The 25,447-nt window shown below is 47.4% G+C and overlaps 1 protein-coding gene across 2 annotated transcripts in view; it reads right to left on the bottom strand.

Moving 5' to 3' along the window:
* The window catches only part of ALPK3 (alpha kinase 3), a 96,768-nt gene that overhangs the window by 49,578 nt on the left and 21,743 nt on the right, over positions 1 to 25,447 (bottom strand). The window contains exon 2 of one of the 2 annotated variants that reach the window (XM_038419636.2): positions 10,623 to 10,744. In XM_038419636.2, the coding sequence (XP_038275564.1) occupies positions 10,623 to 10,744 (122 nt within the window). Of the gene's footprint in view, positions 1 to 10,622; positions 10,745 to 25,447 lie in introns of those variants that run through there. The other variant, XM_043494264.1, reaches the window with a different exon arrangement.

Genomic DNA, 25,447 nt, shown 5'->3' with positions numbered 1-25,447 from the left:
TAGCACTTAGCTATGAAGAGCCATATACTTTTATAGCTTCATAGTGCTCCTACTGGGAGACGTTTCCTGGTGTTAAGCCTAAACAGTCCTTCACTAAAATTAGTGAGTTGCCACAAAATAAGCAAGCCCTCTCTGGCCTTGAACTTTCCCACACCGTGGGCAACTGTGTCTTTCCCCCACTCCCTTAGCAAACTAGACACAGACTGTTTGGTACCTGCAGTCCTCACCCTGCAGCTGAGATGAACCAAGTGGGGCTGGGGGACCAACTCCTTCCGGCCCATTGGATGTACTCACCCTCAGTCCCCTTGCAGCCTTAGGCCTCCTTCCCTGGGCACTCTCTGGCCTAGTTTGGTGGTTCCTGCTTCCCCCATTTCCCCACCCCCACCAGGCCCACAGGCTGTGATCAATTCCTCCCAGGTACAGCATTTATTACAGTTTATTACAGCATTTATTACAGTTAAGCCACTAGGCTGTGCCATGTGTAAAAAACCTTCAGCTCACAACAGAGCCATTCCTGGCTGTGCATTAAAAGGATCTTACAGTGAACACACCCGACGTCTCTCTGGGAAGGAAGCTTGATGGCCAGTCCACATCTGCTACAAAAGCCTGACCTTCTAGTAGCAGCCCTGCAATCTACCATGTACAAGGGTTTGCTCTCTACTGCTCCCATCTTTGGTTTCTCTAGATCCCTTTGCATTTCTTTCTCCTCCCTAGGGTTTGGAGCAACCCCTCCAATGTGCCCCTTCCTCAATTACCGGCAAACCCTGCCCACCCTGAAGAGCCCCACTGACTTCAGTTTGGCTGTGTGCCACAGGAAGGGTGCATGGTAGCAGACCCTCAATCTGGACCACCCCCAGTCACTGCCCCTTGCAGGCTCCCTTTCCTCAACTTCTCCATTTCTGCTGCGGCTATGGCCCCTCAGCCAGCTGGCAATCCAGGCACCAAGGGATTGATTCCCAGGGGGCTGGCTACAACCCACAGCACAAGCCGCTGGCTAATGTTGAAAATAGTCTCAGGGGACCCAAGACCACAAATGCTGCATCCTGAGCAGGCCTGCTCCCTCTCATCAGTACAGATGGGGTCAGAGTTTAAAGAGAGCAGCCATCCCTCAGGCTGATTTCCTGCTTGGTTTGTAAGTTAGGAACACCAACCTCCCCCCCCCTCCACCTGCTGCAGGGCCCTGGCCACTTTGGGAAGCTCTGACCAGGGAGCAAGCAGCTGTAATGGGAGCTCCCACTGCATCTCCCCCTCCTCCTATTTCACTAGGAGGGTTGCGAAGCACTGGAATGGGTTACCTAAGGAAGAGGTGGAATCTCTAGCCTTAGAGGTTTTTAAGGCCCAGCTTGATAAAGCCCCTTGGCTGGGATGATTTAGTTGGGGTTGGTCCTGCTTTGAGCAGGGACTGGACTAGATGACCTCCTGAGGTCTTTTCCAACCCTAATAGTCTATGAAACTATGCTCCCAGCAGTGAGGTAGAGGGAAGGAGGGATTACTGAATACAAACTTCCAACAACTAGACTAGCTCCTTCCCCCCCTCCCAGCATCCCCTCATCTCCCACACCTAGGGGCAGGCCAAGCCGCAGGGTTGGCAGCTCTAGCTGCAGGCTGCCTTCCTGAAGGCAGGAGGAATAGTTCTTATGAACACCCTGGAGGCTAGGGGTATTGCACTCATCAGAGAATGGGCTAGAGTGACCTGTGCCCTATCCCTTTAAGGCCTGAAGGATGGCTGAGGGGGCCAAAGGGGCTGCAGCACAGTTGCATGTGCTCTGAAAGGACTGAGCAGCAACAGGGCTTGGGCCAGCTATGGTGGTTTTTTTTTTTTTTTTTAAATACAATTCCAGTTTTAAAAAAAACTGTCCTTGGTCTGGGAGTGTAACAAGGGCGTGTCCAAGGGTTAGCCACATACCATAGCACAGACAGCCTGCTGGTAATTGTGGCCATAATTTGTACATTTGATCTTTTGTGACTTGCCACCTATGCAGACAGCACAGATACAGGGTTTGCTGGCAGATCTTGTACATCAGCCAGCACCCCCCCTTTTAGTGTTGCACATTCCATTCCATGGATACGGGCTCGTCCTCTACAGCTTCCTATTGTCTCCTCAAGGAGAGCAAAAGCTGTGGGGATGGAGCTTCCCCTGGAAGCACTACTAAGCACACAGGATCATCTTCCTCAGCAGGATTTGTCTGCACTCAGTGGGCAACCACAGACAAATGCATGCTTGGGTTGGATACTGCTGCCCTCACTGATATGCAGTATCCCCATAGTGGTCCTGGGGCTACTAGTGGGGCTCTACACATGCACAGTACAGCACTTCATCCCACACATCTGGGCTTAATCTTCTGTAACTCAGAGGAGAAATCCTGCTCTCTGGGGCAGGAAGCACAGACACACAGGGCTCACCAGCAAATGCCAGGAGAGAGACGGGACAGGCTCTCAAGAGATTGTATTGAATAAGAGTACCAGTTGCACATGGAAGTAGTGGGAAAAGCCATTGAATGGGGTCTGCTTCTTTTGGGGCTCCAAAGCCAGATCCTGCCTCTGACACTGCACCTCATATTCTTCACAGCGATATTATATGATTATGATCTAGTTATGATGTCTTTTATGCAAGATAAGTCATGTGAGATGTCATTGGAAAGGTTATGATTTGCTGAATACGATTATCCTATTATATGCATGTATCATTGCTGTATCAAAAGTTATTAATATTGACTATATATATTTCACACAGCGATTCCTGGGCAACACCCACTAGGTAAAAGTCTAGATGTTTGGCTGGGAAGGGCCTATTCAAGTTAATGAGCCATGAGAGAACAATAGGCCTTAGGAGAAGCTTATCTCACACCTGGGGAGCCTTCCTGAGAACTCTACAAACAGCCTCTGAGTAATAGCTGCTGAGACACTACAGGGACATGTGACCAGGTCACATAGTGCTGACTCCATTTTAGGATGTCAGTATTCTTCCACTGACAAGCTTTGAAACAAACGGTTCCCACCCTATGCAAAAGCTATACAAGGCAGGGGAATGACATCATCATGGTTCTTCACTGACTCCCCACCCAAAGACACTCTTGGAAACAACTAAAGAACAGAGAAATTGAACCTGGGGGGAGGGGAGAAGAGTGCTGGACCCAGCCTAAAGGGATTTTTAGCCTGTGACTGAAACATCTGGTGATTCCAAGCTGTAAATTAGTGTAGCTTGCCCCCTTAAGAATCTGCAGCCCGTTGGTATAATCACTTAGGGTGATGATCATCATCCTATTCATATCCAGTCTCTTTAGTATATTAAACTTAGTTTGCATGTTTTGTTTATTTGTTATGTAATCTGCTTTGATCTGTTTGCTATCCCTTATAATCACTTAAAAATCTATCTTTTCTAGTTAATAAACTGGCTGTAGAACTTCAGGCTTTTAAAGGGGGGGGGAGGGATAGCTTAGTGGTTTGAGCATTGGCGTGCTAAACCCAGGGTTGTGAGTTCAATCCTTGAGGGGACCATTTGGGATCTGGGGCAAAAATTGGGGATTGGTCCTGCTTTGAGCAGGGGGTTGGACTAGATCTCCTGAGGTCCCTTCCAACCCTGATATTCTATTCTATTCTATTCTATAGAGCAAAAATAAGTGTGTGGGAGTCATAACTTGGGGCAGAAATCTGTTGTATATTCCTCTCCACATTGAGGGAGTGGGCGAATTTCATGAGCTTATGCTGTACAGTTCCCTGTGCAGTGCAAGTTGGTATAATTTGGGGTTTACACTCCAGAGGGGGTGTGTGTCTGAGAAGCTGGGAAGTATCCCAGCTGGAGCCTTCCCAGGCAGTAACTGGTCACAGCATCTGCATGTAACTGCAGTTGGGTGTGTCCCTACCTGTATATGTGCTGGTGAAAGTGCAGGAACCTGGAGAGAGCTTGACAGCTTGTCACAGCAGAACAGTATAAACAGGAGCCCAGGCTGGTGGGAGAGGAGGGCTCCATGGTATCCCAATTTCAGGTGGCTTGCCAGGGAGAACCTGTCACACTAGCACATTTCTTCCCATCACCTTAACTACAGCAGCCCAGCCAGGGAAATCAGCCAATAGTGGCACTAGGAAGGACAAGGACCCATCAAATAAATCCCATTCTGCCTGCTGCAATCATGCAACATAATTGGCTCTATCCACTCATCCATCCCACTTACCCCACTGCCTTCCCAAAGTTAGACACACAAGTCCCCCACCAGCCAACTCTCAGGCAAATCATTCCCCTCTCTGCCCCTTTGATTTGTTCAGCTGACTGGGGAATACAGCAGGGAGGGTGGGGCCCAGCTGACAGGGGAGTTGGGGAGCAGCAGGGAAGAAGTGGCCCATGCGTTCCTCCCCAGAAATGGGCAACATTTGGAGACATGGGTGATGTCAAGTGACAGTTCTGAGCCAGGCCTAGCCCTTACTCCTGAAGGCTGGCCTTATCAATCAATTCCAGTATACACTGTCTGGAACCCTGATCACAGCCCCTAGCACAAAGCCTCCTCAAGAGTGGTTGATGGAGCACTGGCTTGTTACTGGCTCTTCCACTTTCATTAAAAGACTAGCTATTCACTAGACATTTTCTCACGTGCACAATAGGCACCAGCATGTTATACAATGGTCTTGAGGCACCTATAGTATCTGTAAGAATGTGCTGTGTACCATCTGCTGTACCATCAGCAGAACCCCTGCTGTAGCATCACACAGCTTCAAGCAAGGGTCATCTGTGACCCTCAATTAGAGAAGACCCCAAGGGGTAGCAAGCACAGTCCACATCCAAGAGCTCTTATCCCAAGAAAACTGGAGCACTTGAGCCAAGAAACACAACTGCCACTGGGTGCAAACCAGCTGGATTAACTAGACCAATAAAGGGGATACAGGCACAGCAAAAGGCTGGGGGCAGGAATGCCCATTCCCTCTTCTATTGACTAGATAATGGAGAAATGAAACCAAAGAGACTTTTGTCAAAATGGGCGCGTGGCTGCTTGGAGTTGTACATTTGAAAAATCAGATCCAGTGATGTTCCAGGGGAAACAGGTGCCTGGGGAACTAGTGTGTTGTGAGAATAGAGAGGGAGAGTGCTGGAAAGGCTGTTTTTGTTAGATATTGCAGCTAACTAGGTGCTAATACAGACTTTGAAGAAGAGATCTCCTTCTCCCTGGTAAAGGGCCAACATCCCCACCCCTTCAATGAAAGAACTCCCATTCCATATCTGAAACCCTCAACACCCGTGTCAACCCAACCATGCATGACAGGCAGAAAAGCAGGAATACATTGTCAGTTTCTTTCATTAGCAACCAAAAGTAGCAAGAAGAGTCACAACAGGTTTTTAAAAACTTTTCATAGGTCACTTACCCACAATGCCAGGGCCATTACCCATACACAAAGTAAGCAGGTGTGTAGGGCACCAGGAAATTTGGGGCACCAAATTTCCTGGTGCCCTGAGCAGCTGCGTGCTGCTCCAGCTCTTCCCCAGGTCCCTGCCCCTGCTCTGCCCCAGCCGTGCCCCCACTCCCCTAAGGACTCCAGAAGGAAATGGGCAGCCATCTGGGCCTGCACTCACCGGTAAATAGAGCGACTCGGCCCCAGCCTGCTCCACTCCCCTGGCTCCCAGCCACGCAGCTAGTGAGTGCTGGGAGGCAGTTCCCCCCTCCCCCCAAGCCTGGGGAGCAGAGCAGGCTGGGGCCTGGTCACACCATTTCCCGCAGGAAGTGGCCAGCCTCCCCCCTGCAACAGAGGCCTAGGGCTGGGCCCCCCACCACCTGGGGTCGGGCCCCACACAGCCCCCCTGCAGAGGCCTGGGGTCCCACACAGCCCCCCTCCCTCCCCGGGCGGGCTGCGTAGGGCACCAAAATAGCTTGGGACAACCCTGCACAATGCAGTGGTTTGAGCAGGGAAGAGTATTTTCTTCCCTCCTGCACATCCATGAAACTCAGGGTTTGTCTACACTGCAAAAACAACACCTCGCAGCAGCAAGTCTCAGATCCCAGGTCAACTGGCTATGGGCTTGTCTACACTACAAAATTAAGTGAGCTTAAGCCAAGTCAATGTATAGCCACTGCAGTAATTAAAGCCACAGTTCACATCCACATTTTGCTTCTTCTGATGGTGGTGCATATCCTCACCAGGAGTGCTTCCACTGCCTGAACTGTGGGAGGCATTGAGAGGCACCAACAGCTGCAGCCCCCAGCCCCAGCATTGACAGCCAGGCACTGGACTCACAACCCCCCCACCCCAGAATGACAGTACCAGCTAGCAGCCAGGTGTGAGGCTCACAACTGCCCCTACCCCGGCACTGACAGCCCAACCTGGCAGCTAGGCATAGGGCTCATAGCTGGGCGCTCCCTGCCCTGGTGCTGACAGTCTTTTGAGCTGTCAGCACGGGGAGAGAAGGGACCTCCAGCTGTCAGTTCCACACAGTGCTTACAAAATTTTTTAAAAGCTTGCCTCAGAGGAGGAAGCATTGGTTCATAGGGTGGCTCAGTCTCCCAAGAAAGAAGAGGATGATTCTGGATCCACTGGTGGCACTGATGGTTCCACTGAAGGGAAGTCACAGGAGATGTGGCTTGTGGGAGAAGCCTATATCCCAGTGGAGTCAGGCCCTTCCTTGTGAGGGAAGGAGACACTGGATCCAGGACAGCAAAAACATCTTAGGAGGAGCCAAAGACTTGGCTCTTCCCAGAGTGCGAGGGTTCTGCCCGAACCAATGGAGTCAGAGTAGTAACAGTGTTTGCCACACTCGAGCAAGACAGAGTCGGTTCTGTCTTTAGCTGATGACTCCCTTTTATCAGTGCCATCGGACCACAGACTTCATGCTTAGATGGTACAGATCACAGTTGGTACTGCCGGAGCCTTAGACTTGTGAGCTTTCTTGTCATGCCCCTGAGACTTAGGGCAGCCTATGTTCTCTGAAGACCTGCTTGATTTAGGCAAGGCTGAACCAGACTGCTTCGAAGTGGATTTGGAGGAGGATTTACTTTCATGTTTATGAGAATGCTCCCGGCTGTCCTGAGAAGACCCTGCCAAGGGATCTCTGGCGGTAGACTCCTTCACTTCAGTCAGAGCTCATGGCAGGAGGTGCACTGCTTGCTGAGTCAGGATGATATACGGAGTGGGTGGTGCCTGGGTGACTGCAACCTCATGGCTTTTTCCATTAGGCGCTTCTGAAGGGGAAGCTCTCATCCCTCTCTGATATGACTGGGGAATGAGAGGGAGATACTGCACCTTACCACAATGTGGGCTTCCCTGAGGCAGTACACTGATGGCCATCACTGACTGACAAGGAATGTGGGCAGAAAGCATATATTTTGAAGACTGGACTTCTGGGCATAGTCCGGTCCCCATAATGGGGTAAGGGCACTCCTGGACAGGGAAGCTAAACTATCAAACTATAAAAATGTTAAGGAAAAAAAAATTGAATAAACTCTAAAGTTTCTAAAAACTATTCACAAGTATACATATGTTTTACAGATAAACAAAGATAGGGTGACCAGACATCCTGTTTTTAAAGGGACAGTCCCATATTTAAGCCCTCCTTCAGGTGTCCCAACTTCTTCTTAAAAATGGGAAAATTGTCCCATATTTTCTGCCTCTTCCCACCATCAGTACCAGTGGGTCCAGCTGCTGGCCTGTTCCCTGCTTGCCAGCCATTCACCCACCCAGCATCGGTGCAGGGGGGGTGTGTGTCGGGGGAATGGGTGTGAAAGGCAGGTGGCAGGTCATCAGCGCAGCCCCCACTGCGTGCCAGCTCTGGAGTGTGGGGGGGAGGGGGGGGAGGGGAAGGAGAGAGAAGTGCTTTCCAGCAGTATTTCTTTTTAACAGGGGCTCAGTCAAGTTAATGTTAAATTTGAACATTTGTATTGCATAGTTCTGATTGATTGCCATTGAACGTGCTTGAATACAAGTAATTCTACCAGGTGTCCCATATTCAGCATAGGGAAATATGGTCAACCTAAATGAAGGGGACAAAGCTCTGGATATTGGAGGTTCCAATCTGGGCCATGTGGTGGTAGGAAGGAACTGGAGAGGTAGTCAGTTGTCTCCACCCTTTATCTCCTTGGTTGGAGGCACGAGGAGAGCAAAGGCACATGCACAAACCAATGGGCACAGCTTTCAAAATTCTCCAGCTCCAGGAGCATGGTGCACATGTATACCCATAGTGGAATACGCACAGTGATGAGCTGCTAAAATCTTAACAACCGGTTCCTTATAAAACGTTCTGATTTAAGGGATGTGCCCCAGTATGTATTCTTTGTATCAACTGGGTTACCATAAGTCCATATTTTCCCGGGAAATTTAAAAATTCCTCCCAGATGGCGATTTAAGAACCAAAAAGCCTGACCTGTCTGGGAAAATACAGATGTATGTTAACCCTGCCTGAAGTTCTTTTTAAAAAGATGGGCCTGAACTAGAAATGAGCTCTGTTTCACATGTGTGGGTCCCTGCCACTCCCTGGGGGTATGCTAGGGTGACCGGATGTCCCGATTTTATAGGGACAGTCCCGATTTTGGGGTCTTTTTCTTATATAGGCTCCTATTACCCCCCAACCCCCCATCCTGATTTTACACTCTTGTTGTCTGGTCACCCTAGGGTGTGCACATGTGTGGGTCCCAGCTGCTCCCTGACCCCCTCATTGAGGCAGGTGTGCAGGGTTACTGCCCTGGGAACTGCAGGGCACCAGTGTATGTAGGGCCAGCTGCAGACAGGGGCATGGGGCAGGGCTGGCTGGAGGCAGGGCAGGGGGTGCAGCAGGGGAGGGCTGGAGGCAGGGAAGGGGATGCGGAAGTGGCTGCGGGCAGGGGCTGGCTGCGGGTAGGAGGTGTGGCAGAGGGGGTCTGGAGGCAGGGGCTGGCTGCAGGCAGGGTGATGGGTGCTCACGGGGAGGGCGGCTCGGAGCAGTCCGAACAGCAGGACGCAGCCCAGGCCCAGCAGAGCAGCCGTGGACCCACCAGGCAGCAGCGGGAGCCCCAGAGCCAGGGGTTGGGGGGAGCTGCAGCAGCAACAGGGCTCGTGCCCAGGGCCAGGCGGCAGCCCACATGGCTACCGCAGTGCAGCGCCCCGGTGGCCAGAGGAGGAATTACATCACTTCCTGGCCAGAGCCCATCCAAGCCTCAGTGCCCCATGCAGGGAAGCAGGTTAACAACCGGTTCTAAAACTGCTTCAAAATTTAACAACCAGTTCATGTGAATCAGTGAGAACTGGCTCCAGCTTACCACTGAATACACATAGGGACCAGCACTAAGAAGCAAGGGTTTTCTACTGGCACAACCCCATCTGTGCTCTCCCTGGAGGTATGTCAACACAGCAAAGAAAAACCTGCAGTTGGCCCATGCCAGCCAACTCAGGCTCCTGGGGCTCAGGCTGTGGGGCTGCTTCATTGCTGTGTAGATGTTTGGGCTCGGGCTGGAGCCCTAGCCTGGAAGCCTACACATAAATGAAGCAGCCCCACAGTCCAAGGCCCACAAGCCCAAGTCGGCTAGCATGAGCCAGCCACAGGTTTTTCTTTGCTGTGTATACATACCCTGTGTGAGATCAAAGGTGAAGGTCAAAACAGGCTCTTTAACAGAGTGAGATTCAGCTGCAGACTGCACATTCCTGAGATAGCAAACCTCTGAGAAACACTGAAGAAAATAGTTCTATTATGGCCTTCCCGGTTAATAACCAACACCAGCTTCACTCTGGGGCAAGCTTTTTATTGTAAGTGATCAGTGAGCAAGCTGCAGTATTAACAACCCCAAGCATTCAACACCCATGAATCACCCCCTACTCCTTCCTCAAGTGAGATTTTTTTTTTAAAATTGATTTTAAAGTTAGTTGCCTTTGCGTTTTGGTCTCACTTGGGTCATGTTTTCAAGCTGTTCTCATGTAATCACTTGTCTCCAGCAGCTGGAGGGTTAGAAAAGATACCACAGAGAGAGTGTCAGATTTCAAGGCCAGAAGGGATCACTATTATCTAGCACAGCAGTTCTCAAACTGTGGGTCATAACCCCAAAGTGGATCGTGACCCCATTTTAATGGGGCCGCCAGAATTGGCCAAAGCCAAAGCCCAAGGACTTCAGCCCTTGGCGGTGCTCAGGTTACAAGCCCCCTGCCTAGGGCTGAAGATCTTGGGCTTTGGCTCCTCCCCAACCCCCCTACTTAGGGCAGTGGGGCTCGGGCTTTGGCCCCCCCTACCCAGGGCAGTGGGTCTCAGGTGGGCTCAGGTTTTGGTCCCCCCATCCTGGGGTCGTATAATAATTTTTGTTGTCAGAAGGGGGTCACGGTGCAATGAAGTTGAGAACCCCTGATACTAGCACAAGCCAGAGAACTTCCAACACTAATTCCTAGAGCAGATCTTTTAAAAAAAAAATCTAATCTTGATTTTAAGATTACCAGTGATGGAGAATCCACCACAATTCTTCGTAAATTGTTCCAATGGTTAATCACTCTCCAACTGTTAAAAGTTTACACCTTATTTCCAGTCTGAATGGTTTAGCTTCAACTTCCAGCCATTCAATGAAAATGCATCTTCCAATAAAATTGAGTGAGTTGGCAACACTGTATTCCCCTCCCCCTTTTTATTACTACTAAACAGGAGCAGTAATGGATCGGGCAGGGGTGGGTCACTTCACAGATGGCATCATTACCTGTTACTATGCATGTGAATTTGGCATCAGAGTCCTCAGACACAGCGCGAGATTTGAGGGTAGTTTCAAACTGCGGCTGGATCTCCTCAGTCAGCTGAGCAATGATTGTGCAGAAGGTGCTCCTAAAAGAATCAAGAAGTAATTCTTAGAGCTCAGATTAGGTTACTAGAAACAAAAGAAAGGGTTCGCCACCCAGAGATCAAATAATGTGCTTGGCTGACTGGTTCCCATTATATACTAGGGCAGGCGTGAAAGTAAGTTGAGTGACTTACCGCTACGCTGGGGCCAGCTCTGGCCCCTAGAAGGGGCGGGGCCTAGGGCAGAAGGGGCGGGGCCTAGGGCAGAAGGGGCGTCAGAGTCAGCCCCAGCCCACCCTGTAAGGTAAGTGCCTCCCTCCTCCCCCACCAGGGTAGCAGCAGCAGCTCGGGGCTCCGGGACCTATTTAAAGGGCCCGGGGCTCCCCTGCTTCTACTGCCCCAGTCCTTTAATTAGCTGCGGGAGCCCTGGGGAAGCGACAGGGCTCCAGCAGCTATTTAAAGGACCGGGGCGGCAGAGGCAGCTATTCAGGGGTGTTTAAAAAAAAACAAACCCAACAACAAAAGTTTTACTGATGAAAAGTGCTGGTGTAAACAGTGCTTTGTCGGCAGAAGCAGTCTCCTGCCGACAAAGCCGCAGCCGCTCATGGGGGATGGAAGTTTTTTGCCAGGAGAAGACCTCTCTCCTGCCAACAAACAGCAACTACCCTGCACAGCTTTTAGTGGCTATAGCAGCACAGCCATGTTGCTGAAAGCTGCGTAGTGCAGCCACACCTCTAGTTTCTGGCTGGGGCACAGAACAGTTTAGTTGCCTCTGGGCTGTAATGCTTTCTTCTAATTTTGATGGCTGGGTTTAGTCTGCAGGTGCTGGCAGCCTGTGATTTACAGGAGATTGGATCAGATGATCTGGTGTTCCCTTCTGGCTTTAAAAACTCTGACAACCCAACACCTGCCTTCAGATATCCCTCCTTGCCTCTCACTGGATTCTAATGGTCTCATTTTAAATTCCCTCCCAGGCACTCTTACCCTGGTTGGTACTTGGCTCACAGTCATTGCTGCGCAGCTAGAACTATGAACATTGTAACAGAGAAAGAATTCTGAAAAGCCAGTTCACTTCTCACTATTTATGCCTTACGTTTACTTGTTGCGTTTCTTATTGAGACAATGAAATAAAAGAAACCAATGAAAGCAGCCTCACTTTTAGACTGCTGGTGCTGCATTGAGTGGGTATCGCACTGCGGGGGTGGGAGGGAAGCACCTCTATTAGAATTTTATTTTAACTGTGCAAGTTTTTTCATTGGTTTAGGATTTACAGAATAGGCATTTTGGGATCAAGTTTTAATTGATATGGTCCCTTTAACAAGTACATGCCCCTTATTTCAAAGGCTTGAGTCAATAGTAAAAAGACCTTCAAGGGCATCATGTGCCAGTGATAGTTCCTTATTCCTACATACCCGCCCTCCTACAGGAGGTTCTGAGCCTGGCTTACACCTTTCAGAGCTAGGGAACTGTCCGTGAAGCTGGCAGGCGAAGCTTCTTTACTTTAGCTCCTGCTACAGCATCTAGGCATTAGGAACCATACACCATGTAAGCTCATGCACTGTAATGTGAAGGCATAGCAAGTTCAGACTGAAGCATTAGCCTGAACTCCCCAAGGAGCTACTAGACTCTATGAAGTTCAGAAGATGCATCTTAGAGCTGTTTCAGTGCTATTCACGTATGACACTGAAAGAATATACCATGTATTGATTCAGTATTGTCAATCTCACACAGTTGAAAAAGTTTAGTCAGGCCCCCAAAAAACCATGAGATTTGCTTCAGTACTTTTTAAAATTTCCTAGCATTTTAAAAATTGGGGTCTTTGCCTTCTGGTCTGGGGGGCCTTTGGGATCATATTTTCATGTTCTTCCCCCGCAACTGGAAAGGATAGAAAGTTACTCTTTTTTAAATGTGAAATTCTCATATAATCACAAGACTTCAGGAGCTGGGGCTCTAGAAGAAACACCATGTACTACCATACAGTTGGCAACACTGTTCATGCAGTACCACCTTCAAAAAGGAAAAGCTTACAACAAAACAAAGTGTTCAGCTTCCATAAACATGCAGGAGAAGTGTGTGTCGGGGGTGGAGATTCATAGAAACTACTGACAGCTCCACGACTGGTGCTAGCTGGCCTCAGTATAGGCAGTATCACCAGGAGGAGCAAGTGGGAGGTCCCAGGAGCCTGTACTCCCCTGACTCTTAGAGGGGTCCTCCTAGGTCACAGGCAGGCACTGCTGCTGACCTGTTCAGTGAGCAAACTTCAGCCCCGAGGACTGGAAATTCAGTTCCTTTCATCACCTACTCTCTCGTCATTACATTTTTAAAGAGTAAATGGATACACAGAGCTTGGACCCAGAGCCGAGCCCACTGTCAGGACTCTGAGCTGTGACAGCTGCCTACGCAGCTCCAACAGCAGCAGGGACCTACATCACCTACAGATTTAGCAGGAGATTCACAGATTCCAAGACCAGACAGGACCATGGTGAACAGCTAATCTGACCTCCTGTATCACTCAGGCCATAGAACTTCCCCAAAGTAATTCCTAGAGCAGATCTCTCAGAAGGACATCTAATCAGATTTAAAAATGGTCAGCGATAGAGAATCCACCACAACCCTCAGTAAATTGTTAAAAATTCATACCTTTTTTCCACACTGAATTTGTCTAACTTCAACTTCCAGTCATTGGCTGTTATAACTTTCTCTTCTAGACTGAAAGGGCCCATTAGTAAATATATGTTCCTCCTATAGGTACTGTGGCAAAGTACCTTGTTCACCTCAGCAGGCTCTGTTCTTTTTAGCCTTGGAGACACAGGTTTGGGCAAGGAAGTCCTTCTAGGTGGCACAAGGTCAGGCTATACCTTTCCTCAGTCAGTCCCTTGTGCCTGTTTTCCTTTCCCTTCTAGGGAGGGAAGGCAGCCTCCCTTCTTGGAAAGGTTCAGTGTCTGGCTACACCCAACCTACTGACAGCTTCCCTGCTTTTCTCACCCCCACTTTCCTAACAGGGGAGGGTTTAAAAAGGTCTCAAGCAGTTGGAGTCAGCTGAACGGAATTGGTTCTCTAGCAACCGCTTTACAGTTGAACCTTATTAACCTGTGGTTACCTCTCCTCAGTGGATAGGGAGGGACCTTTTAACCTTCTGGGACTGATTACTACCCGCCCCTGCCCCCGCGTAGCTGTTTGTCCTGGGCTTACCACAGTACTTACATACTAATCAAATCACCCCTTAACTTTCTGTTAAACTAAATAGATTATTCCTTATAGTGATACACTCCAGGAGCTCAGTATCTAATCCTTTAATTAATTTAATCATACTCCTAGCTCATCTCTGAACCCTCTCCAGTTTTCCCAACATCCTTCTTCAGCTGTGGACACAGGATTCACAGATATGTTGCATTCACAGAATATCAGGGTTGTAAGGGACCTCAGGAGATCATCTAGTCCAACCCCCTGCTCAAAGCAGGACCAATCCCCAATTTTTGGCCCAGATCCCTAAATGGCCCCTTCAAGGATTGAACTCACAAACCTGGGTTTAGCAGGCCGATGCTCAAACCACTGAGCTATCCCTCCCCCACAGCAACAGTTGCACGAGTACCAAATACAGAGATAAAATACCCTCTACTCCTACTCAAGATTCCCCTGTTTATGCACTGAAAAATTAAATTAGCACTTTTGGCCACAAACACTGTGTGACACACACTCGGAGCTGATTCTGCAAACAGTTTGGGGCTCATGGTGGATAGTCACTGCTTCCCAGGACAGAATCCTCTACCCTAAAAGTATGGCCTACATTTTTTGTTCCTAGATGTATACATTTACATTGAGCCATATTAAAATGTACACTGTTTTCTTGTTCCCAGCTTACCAAGCAATCCATCACAATGCTGCTACATCCCTTTCCATTCTCTTGCCTCTACTAAGGGCAGTTTGCTGGAAATCCAGGACTTTGAATTCCACAAGCACAAGGAAGAGCTCATAAGGCTACTCCCACTGCTACAGGGTAAAGCAGCCAATCCTGCATGAAGATAGTCACTGGTGGGGGTTTAGTGGCCTTATTATGAATTCATGAGAGTGTTGTCTCAGTCTTGGTCCCAGGAAATGCTTTCCAAATTCATGTAGTTTAAGTTCAAAGAACTTCCCAAGCACCAGTGCAGCATTTCATGTAGCAGTAAAATAAACAGAATGCCAACCATACAGCATCCTCCACAAACTAGTGATGCATACACTGAAATATACAGCCGAGTTCAACCCCTGTGTAACGCCACTGATGACAGTGGGTGGCGCCAGGGATAAACTTGGCCCATATTGTGCAAACTCCAGAGCCAGAGATAAAACTCCAAAGACTGCTGAATAAAAGGCAAAGCACCGGAGACTGGGCCTCAGACAAGATGTGTCGCTAGCAGCGTGGCCTTGGTGACCCATTTAATCTTCTGCAGAGGAAGAACCACAGTAGCCACTGGGTAAATGTTGGAGACTTTTTGTTAGAGGCTTCCAGTTTTAGGTCATTTCCCCAGCAACTCCTTGAATCTCTGAAAGTGCTGCACTATCCCTTATCATTTGGCCACAGCAAAACTTGTCTGATTCAAGCTGCTTTATATATCGATGTACCCGTTTTCTGAGTGCTCCTGAAATTTTGCACAGAGAGTAAGTGTGAGCTGTTTGCTTTTCAACCTTCCTATATCTGCATGTTGTTTGCAGCAGCAGATCAGAAGCACATAAATTGAGCAGATTCTAGAAGGAAGTATGAAAGGATGGCAATTCAATAGCCTTTTTACATTAAAGAGGGACTTCTGTACTAGGGAAACCCCTGGACAAAGCAGACTCAAAAAAAAAAAAATCTCTTCCCCTTTCCTGTGGCTTTTGGAGTGGTTTTTCTTTCCTCACCCCTTTTGGCAGCAATCCTGGAGGCTATCAATCACTCTGGAAGGACCTCTTCCTCACCAGCTCATCCTCTCCTACTTACTTCTGCAGGGAAGCAATAGTGACACCTTTGACTTTACAACAGTCTACGTTGACAATAGATCTATGGAACAAATATGGCTTCACTGCAGTCTGGCTAAGGAGAATCTGGGTTGTAAGGGCAGCTTGTGGGGAAGAGAGAGCTCTTATTTGAACAAGGGGGCATGTCTATTTTTTAAAGTATATCTCTGTGTGAAAGTCTCTCTTTAATAGCAAGAAATAGATGAACAGACCTTTCCCCACCCCCACCCTTTCAGAAGTGAAGATGGATAGTCCTTGCATCTACCAGAATTGTGCGTGCCTGACTGTTTGCACCCGCCTGACTGTTTGCACTTCAAGCAAGTAGTAGAGACTCAAGCATGCAGAATCTCATGCGTGCACATTATATAAGTGCCATGCTCCCTTCAGCTAGTACCAAAGCACTAAAGGTTAGTCATGCCATGTCACAAGTCCAGGAAAGGATTTGGTCAGAGAAGTTTAATAGAATAGAGGTTTACCTTCTAAAGCTGGAGGGAGATAATCGGTTGCCTGATAAGCTAAGCAGAAACAGCAAACAAAACCATTAGACCAAAAAGCACGGAAAGAAGCAGAAATTATACCATTATGTTGACAGATTAATGATAAGTCATCTTGCACAGGTCAGAGTCTCTATTAAAAGGCCACAGCTGCCTTAGCCTGCCTGCCAGGATAAGCAAGCTACATTGTAAACTGTAACCAAAACTGAAATGAAATGGTCATTAACAGCAGAAATGTAAGAACATTTTATGTGGGTCTGAAAGGCTAGATTTCCAAAAAACAGCACCTGAGTGGTCCAAGCACTCTCTACAGTTGTGTATGCGCAAGGCAGGAAACTACACTTAGTCTAGAGGGTATCCTGATAAGATGGCACTTGAGACCATGGACCGTACTACTTGCCCTGAGGAGCAGGCCTGGGGCCTGGCCACCTACTGATGGGCAACAAGTGTATTTGCCACAAACTGCACTTCCAAGCTCAGAGGCGGGATTTGCATGTTGAAGGAATTCCTGGAGGCAGAAAAGCTCCCTGTTCGTAATGCTCTGAACCAAGTCACTGCGAGAGCTTACTCTAAGCACATTTCACAAAACGTCCATAGTCTCCATTCCCTTTGTGGTAACATGTTACAAGGTTAACCGTTTCATAAAACACGCTCCAATGCTAACACCAATATCTGATGCACGCAGGCGAGTTACTTACCAAGAGCAGAGCCTGTTCTCCAAACACTTTGCCTCCAGGGAGTCACGCACCTGTCCACAGAGCCATTTTGGAGCAGTATTTGGCAGCTATGGGGCATGTGCCATTCCCTGGAGCCTAACACTCCACACAGACTAAAGGCATGAATGCGTGACTCGTCAGCTCCATATTTGTGACAGAGATGCCTAAGGTGTGTGTGTGTGTGTGTGTGTGTGTGTGTGTGTTTGTGTGTGTATGGGGGGTGTGTGTGCACAGCGGCAGTGCAGCTCTGAGGCCGCAACACACTTGGAGAGCAAGAGCTACTGTGGAAAGTGAGCCTTTCTTCCCTTCCCCTCCCCTCCATTGCTTCCACAGAGCTTGGTCATAGGTGCCTGGCCACTGGGACTTCCCTTAGCAGGCAAGCAGAGGAAACTCCGTGTGCTGAACAGCGACTGAAACCCTGCCCTCTCAAAACCAGCATCTGCTGTTGCTGAAATATCCAGAGAACAGTGTGAATGGAACTCCAGGTAGCAGTCCTATGGATTGCAGATTGGGGAATGCTGCAAAAACACGCTACCCCTTTAGCCAAGTGATCCCAGACACAGGACGCCTACTAGCTCATAGCATAACTAAGCACAGTCTCTTATCCACAGAAATAGACTTTAAACTGAGATGGCATGACATTCAGAGTTCTCTCCAAAGACCACATGCAGTCTGTTCCATCACTACCATCCAGAGCATGTAGCCTCCCTTTCCCTGTGTGGCTTTAGAGCAGAGACAGTCTCCATCACAGCCTGGTCGACAAAAAACGGATGCAGTTTTGTCATAAGTCGAGGGGTAAGCGTAGCCACCCTGCTATGTGTGGAACACAGCATAAATTGGTTGGCTCTAAGTGTGTGCAACTCAGACCCTCCTGACCGAGTAATGGCTCTAAAAAATGAGACCTTCAGTGAGAAATGGCAGAGATTGCAAGATCCGGGAGGCTCAAGAGGGCTGCTTTGGATTTGTTCAATGACAAGTTACAGTCCCAGAAGAACAGTTTCAGACACCCTTTAAAAATGGTTTTATTAGGGGGATGGCTGAACACTTGTGGACCCTTTTGCAGGTACATGGTAGATAGAACAGTTGCCAGGTACATCTTAGGCATACTTGGGAACACAAGCATTCAAGTCAAGGTCCCTAGCGTGAGCAAACCCATTTTCAAAACCCTTTTGGGCAAAGCCTGAGGCAATACAAAAAAGAAAAATAATCCAGCGCAGCAGCCCAAGTCCAACCTAAAGTGTAGTATAGACACAACTGTGACACTGCACCCCATATTCTTCAGGGAGATATTAGGATTATGATTATGGCATAACTATGATGTATTTTATACATCAGCTATTGAGATCATTGGAAAGTGTATGATTTACTGAATATGATTATCCTATTTGTATGCATACATCATTTTTGTATCTGAAGTTAGGAATATTGACTGTGTATCTGTATTACAAATATGTTTACATCTGAGAATGCCCACTAGGCAGAATACCCTCAGTCTAGACCAGTGCTTCTCAAGCTATCTGATGTGAGGGACCGGCAATTTTTTTTCCCCCAAGTGCGCACAGACTGGCAGCCGATGGCTCGCAGACCGGCACCGGTCCACAGACCACCACTTTGAGTAGCACTGGTCTAGATGACTGACTGAGAAGGGCCATTAGAGAAAACAATAGGCCTTAGAAGAGGCTAATCTCCCACCAGGAGGCCTTCCTGAGGACGCTGTAAACAGCTTCTGAGTCATGGCTGCCATGGTACTACAGGGGCATGTGACCAGATCACCTGGTACTGGACTCCATCTTGGAATACCAGTGTTTTTGCACTGAAAGGTGTTGGAATCAAACTTGGAGACAAACAGTTCCCGCCATATGCAAAAGCTATTTAAGGCAGGGGAGTGACATAATTGTGGTTCTTCACTGACTCCCTGCCCAAAGGAGACTCTTGGAAACACCTGAGGAACAAGGACTGAATGGGTGGAAGTGATGGACCCAGGCTAGAGGAATTTCAAGTCTGTAAAAGGAATGTATACCTGGGATTTGAAGCTGCGAGCAAGTGCAGCTTGCCCCTTAATGACAGGTTTCAGAGTAGCAGCCGTGTTAGTCTGTATTCGCAAAAAGAAAAGGAGTAGCCGTGGCACCTTAGAGACTAACAAATTTATTAGAGCATAAGCTTTCGTGAGCTACAGCTCACTTCATCGGATGCATAGTGAGCTGTAGCTCACGAAAGCTTATGCTCTAATAAATTTGTTAGTCTCTAAGGTGCCACGGGTACTCCTTTTCTTCTTGCCCCTTAAGAATCTCTGCAACCGGCTTAATAATCATTTAGGGGTGAGAATTTGCTACTCATATCCAATCTCTTTAGTATATTAAGCTTTGGTTGCCTTTTTGTTTATTTGCTATTGCTATCCCTTATAATCACTTAAAATCCATCTTTTGTAGTTAATAAATTTGTGTTTGGTATATCACAAACTGGTGTGCAGGAGTTATAACTTGGGGCAGAAAGTTGTTGTATATTTCCTCTTCACATTGAGGGAAGGGGCGAATTTCATGAGCTTATGCTGTACAGATCTCTGTGCAGGGTAAAACAGTATAATTTTGGGTTTACACTCCGGGGGCGGGGAGGTGCACTTGAGTAGCTTGGCAGGTCCTTAGCTGAAGCTTTCCCATGCAGAGCTGATCTCAGCATCTGTATGTAGCCGTAGCTGGGTGTGTCCCTACCTGTATGTGTGCTGGAGGGCCTGTCACAGCAGTACAGTGTAAAGGTAGCCCAGGCTGGTGGGTCAGGTGGGCTCAGTGGTACTCCAGTTCTAGGTGGCACCCCGGGAAGACCCATCACAATGTGTTTACCTGTTCATGAACTATATGTAAAACATGGAGCAAGGGAGAGGCTGGCTCTGTGACCACTCTGACAGAGGAACTGAAGAACAGTTATGTGGTGGGAGCAGGGGAGTTTATTCCCTTTATGATATGCTGGGCTCAAGGAAGTTATGCAATGCACCCCTGAACTACCAACTGCTGCTGACAGAAATTCGGTGGCCATGTGGCTAGGCACACTGCTCCTATGGGGACTCTGGAGGCGGTGTCTCACAGAACAGGTATAACCCACCTTGATTTGGGGTTCTCCCAGCTATAGATTTCCCTCTCTTCTTTGACAGGGATGGGAGAAGGCTGCCCATATAGAGCCATTTTATGTAATGATATCATCATCCATATAGAAACAAACCAAGAGGAGCAGAAGCTTTGTTCTACTTGAAGGGTATCGGATACAAAGGATTCTTTTGCCAGGAGGAATTTAGGGAATTAGGAGACAAATTAGTTTACGTTAGGAACAATGAGAGGCTAAGTTTGTTTTACTTTTCTTGTTTCCAAAGGAGATTCAGCAGAACATAGTACAGGAATGGTCAGCTGCTGTAGTCATGTTGCAAATAACTACACAAATGGATGGAGACACGTAAATGAGCAAGAAGGCACTAATCCAGAGATTGGGTTTTTTTGTTTTTTAAAGGCAGAAGGACCATCATCATACAGTTTGACCTCCCGCATAAAAGAACCTCGCCCAGTGAGTCCTGCATTGAGCCTAATGACTTCTGGCTGAGCTAGAGCAGTGGTTCTCAAGCAAGAGTACATGTAACCCTGGGGTATGCTGAGGTCTTCTGGAGCACAGATCAACTCATTTAGATATTTGCCTAGTTTTACAACAGGCTGCATAAAAAGCACCAGCGAAGTCCGTACAAACTAAACTTTCATACGACTTGTTCACTCTGCTCTATATACCGAAATGAAAGTACAATATTTACATTGTAATCTGTTTTATAATTATATCGTAAAAATGAGAAAGGAAGCAATTTTTCAGTGATATATTTTAATGTCTAAATGTCACAGCCACACTGATTTTGTATGCAAGTAGTTTTTAAGTGAGGTGAAACTTATACAAAACAAACCACACTCCTGAAAGGGGTCCGTAGTCCGGAAAGGTTGAGAGCCACTGAGCTAGAGTACATCTTTCAGACAGATCCCTAATCCTGAGTTAGGGACAGAGAATTTGCCAAAGCCCTAAGTAAATTGCTGCAATTAACATCTGCTTTATTTCCAGTCTGAATCCATCTAGCTTCATCTTCCAGCCAGTGGATCCTATTCTGCCTTTGTTTGCCAGACTAATGAGCCCTCTACTATCAGGAATCTTCTCTCAGTGTAGGTACTTGTTAACTGATCAAGTCAACTCAATCTTGCATACTTCGGATCAGGACACAACAGCCAAAAGAAGCTTCCCCTTCATTTTAGGAGGAAGCTATGATGCGGGAACAGTACAACTGGGAACAAAAATAAGGTTCAAAACCATTAAGCCTCCCACTGAGCTTCTGAAATTACATCCGAGACCTTACACCCCTCATTGCACAGGAAGAGGGGCTCAGTCTAGTGCTAACAAAGTAACACAAGACAGCCTCTGAAAACTGCACCTGGCAAGCCTGCCAGTGTTTCCATTTGCGGAGGCAGAGCCCTTAATCAACATGAGCAAAAATGGGAACAAACCCCTTAAACTTACAGGTCACTTGCTTTTGCAAATGGCTGCACAGAGATTTTTTACAATGTGGCAAACCAAGGGGTGACATTCCCTTGCACAGGACACTCTCACTATCAAAGGTTAAAAGGTCACTCAACTTGAAAATAAGTTTGTGACTGGAAATTCATCAACAATGAAAGCAGGTGGGGGGAAATGTTTTCTGTTGTTCCCTTTGAGCATTTGACAGCACTTTGTGTAGCGTCCAGTTTCCTGGTTTTGCTGATGTCATTGGCACTAATCTCATGGATTAGCATGACAGCTTCACACATAGGATTGCCAATTCTGTAATCTTTTAAAACTGGACACACTAGCAAGAGTGCTGGAATCTCCCCCTGCCGCCCCTTCCCCCAAGGCCCCACCTCGTTGGCTCCTCTACTCCCTCCTCCAGTTGCTCACTGCTTTTCCTCTACTCTGCCCCCTGCCTCTCTCTCCCCGGGTCAGAAGGGACTTGCCTGTGGAGCAGGGACTGGGATCTGCAGCCCCCAGATGCAGATAGGAGGTGGCCCAGCTGAGTAGGGGCTGGCACGGGTGATGACCCAGTGCCTCCCTGCCTCCCCTGTCTGCAGTATCTGGACTTTGGGTGTCCAGTCAGTAGATCTGACCATACATTGTCAGGTCCCCTTTTCAACCAGACTTTCTGGATAAAAACCAGACACCCGGCCACCCTATCTCCACAGGGCAGAACACGACAAATTTCCAGACCATGCTCCGATGTGCGGGAGCTCACGTACATGCCAGACGGAGCAACATCCATCAACTCAGACCTTTCTACATATGCTCAGGCCCTTGACCTCTCCAGAGATGGGCACAGGGTAGCTGGTCCATTGGCCAGTCGAAGCCAAGCTCCCCTGGACCAGAGCAGGTGAGCCCAATCCAGCTACTTAAAGAGAGCTAGTAGCAGGCCTGAGATAGGCTGAGCCCTGGGGAGGGAAGCTAGCTGTGGTGGGTACCTGTGGCTGTTGCTCCAGGAAGAGAGTGGAGAAGTTCAAACTGGAACAGGTACAGAGAAGGGCTACTAGGATGATCCGAGGAATGGAAAACCGGTTTTATGAAAGGAGACTCAAAGAGCTTGGCTTGTTTAGCCTAACCAAAAGAAGGCTGAGGGGGAGATACGATTGCTCTAAAATATATCAGAAGGATAAATACCAGGGAGGGACAGGAATTATTTAAGCTCAGTATCAATGTAGACACAAGAACAAATGGATATAAACTGGCCATCAGGAAGTTTAGACTTAAAATTAGACAAAAGTTTCTAACCATCAAGGGAGTGAAGTTCTGGAACAGCCTTCCAAGGGGAGCAGTGGGGGCAAAAGACATATCTGGCTTCAATACTAAGCTTGATAAGTTTATGGAGGGGATGGTATGATAGGATAGCCTAACTTTGGCAACTAATTGATCTTTGACTATTAGTGGTAAATATGCCCAATGGCCTGTGATGGGATGGGATCCGAGTTACTAGAGAGAATTCTTTCCTGTCTGTCTGTCTGGTGAGTCTTGCCCAAAGTGTTTTCTTCAGGAATTGAAATGGGGGGTGGGGAGGGGTGTTCAAATTTACGGGGGGGATGTCCGGACCGATGAGGGGGAAACCGTGGTGGGTGAAGGTGTGCTGTATAGCACCATAGTAAAAAAACTGAAAAATGTTTCATGACCATTTTATTTGATTTTAAAATCACACAAATTAAAAGTTGGCTACTCAAGCCTTCTATGAAGCACTACATCTACATCTTTCTTGGTTTCTTGTTATAATTTTGCACAACTCTGTTAATGAGCTTCTTGAATGCAATGCATTCATCTTTGGTGGCTTCTCATGTGTCCAGCACTTCCATTCCTTCAATTGATATGCTCATTAGTTCATTCACATGATCAGGCAGAAGGCGACTTCTTTCAAAACGCAAAATTGTATTCAATGATGAAAAAGAATGCTCAACTGTAGCTGTTGTGACTAAAAATAGCAAGAGATGAATTCCTACTTCTTTCAGCCCAGGAAACATAGCATAAAGATTAGGTCAAGCCACTAGTGATGATAAAAAAGAAGTTGAAGTCAAATCTTCATTCATTTGTCATATGATATTCCACTCTGTGTTCAAATTCTCTATTCTGTCCTGAGCACATGGCCGCCCCATTGCTGGTAGTGCCTCACTCCACTCAACTGTCAGTGTTTTATAGGACAGGGATCTGTAAAAGCGACGTAGAGGTTGAGTAAAATCTAGAAGTCGCTGTTGTAGATTTTTTAAGAAACAAGTCTGTGTACTTTTTCAGTTGTCTTAAACACTTCTTGTCCTCTTCACTTAAGGGTGAGATTCTGTGGCCTACATTGTGCAGGAGGTCAGACTAGATGATCATAATGGTCCCTTCTGACCTTAATATCTATGAATCGCCTTCATTAGTCAACTTCTGGACTGAAGTCTTTGCTTCTTCCAATACTTTTTCAATAGACAGCTCTTTGATCGATCCAAATGTAGCTTCTATTGCTGGACAAAGATCTACTATTGTTGTAGCAGATGCCTGGATGGCATTGTTTAATGATCCAAGTGGTTTCAACTGTAGACTTACAAGAGAGAGAATGGCAATAGTCTTCTCTGAACGTAGTAACAAAAGTAATCCACCAGCCTCACTACTTAGATCCATCCCATCTTGGTAGGTACTTTCCAAAGCCAGTAATAATGGCTGGAGTAATTTTAAGACAACAGCCAAGGATTGCTCATGAGAAAGCCAGAGGATTTTCCCAGGTTGGACTAATTTGAATTTCAGTCCCAGTGTATCTTCTATATTTTCCAAGATATTCAGTCTTTTTGAATTCTTGCTGAAAAAAGAATATAATGAAGACATTAAATTTATAGCTTTTTAATGTCTTTTGAAGAGTCTGCAGCTCGTACTAGCACTAGTTGGAGTAGATGGCCTCTGCAATGTGTATAGGAGAGACTAAGGTTACACTTTTCACTGAGCAAAGCTTGTGCTCCACCATGTCTTCCAGAGAAGTTTGCAGCTCCATCAATTCACAAGCAGCCATCTGTTTGGGGTCCCATTGACATGCATTTAACTCTTCTAAGATGTGGGTTGTCACAGATGCAGCCATTCTGTCTTCTATAACTTGAACATCTAGAAATGCATCCACTGGCCTACTACTGACATCAAGATAACGTACACAATGACCTAATATTTGATGCCCATTTGCATTGTTGCATTCATCAGCCATGTATGCACATTTTTTGAATGTGGTGAGAGAGTTCTTCACTTTTTCAACTGTTGAGTCTTTCACTGTTGCACCACATGCATCTAGCCAGTCAGCTGAGTTTCTTGCAGAAAGATAGTGAGCATTTGCTGGTCTTGTTCGGAACTAGTGTTCAACTTCAGGATGAACAAGTGACAATGCACTTAACATTGGCCTCCAGTTTGTAGTGTGTGGTATCTCTTGCTTAAATAGAAAGTATGATGCCACAGTCATGTTTGTTTGCATGAACTGTGTTGTGTCTCCAACATTCTTAACAGCCTCATTAACACTCACCGGTGTTGTCCTTGGTCAGTGGAGACTCAGAGTTCAGAAGTGCTTTCACATGAGTTCATCTCTCAGGTGGGGGGCAAGAAGGCACCTTGCTCGTTCCTCCAGCTACTCACTGTTCGCTCTGGCCATTGTTGTTCGTTGTGCCACCGTTCACTTCATCGCTCTGTTGCCAATGTCCCTGTGCAGTCACCTTCTGCTGCACCTGCCACTGTGACCTCTGCGAGTTGGTCTCTTGAGGTTCCACCAGCTCTCAGTGATTTTAGCTGAGCTCTCAGTGGAGGAACCTCGCTGCTAGGACCATCTCTTTCACAGAAATGCTGTCCCACAGCAGGTCTAAGCACTTAGACCTGATCATCAGTGATTTCAGCTGTAATGATCACTTAACAAAACAAAGACTATCTAGGGAGCCTAATCAGCTCTGTCTTTAAACAGTGGAGAGGGGCAGGTCTAATAGTACTTGTGACTCAGGCAGACCATCAAGCAAAACACCTGTCCCTACCCTCTCTCT

This window comes from Dermochelys coriacea, chromosome 10 (genome assembly GCF_009764565.3).
Source record: "Dermochelys coriacea isolate rDerCor1 chromosome 10, rDerCor1.pri.v4, whole genome shotgun sequence".
Classification (NCBI taxonomy): Eukaryota; Metazoa; Chordata; order Testudines; family Dermochelyidae; genus Dermochelys; species Dermochelys coriacea.
This window is presented reverse-complemented; position numbering and strand designations above follow the sequence as displayed.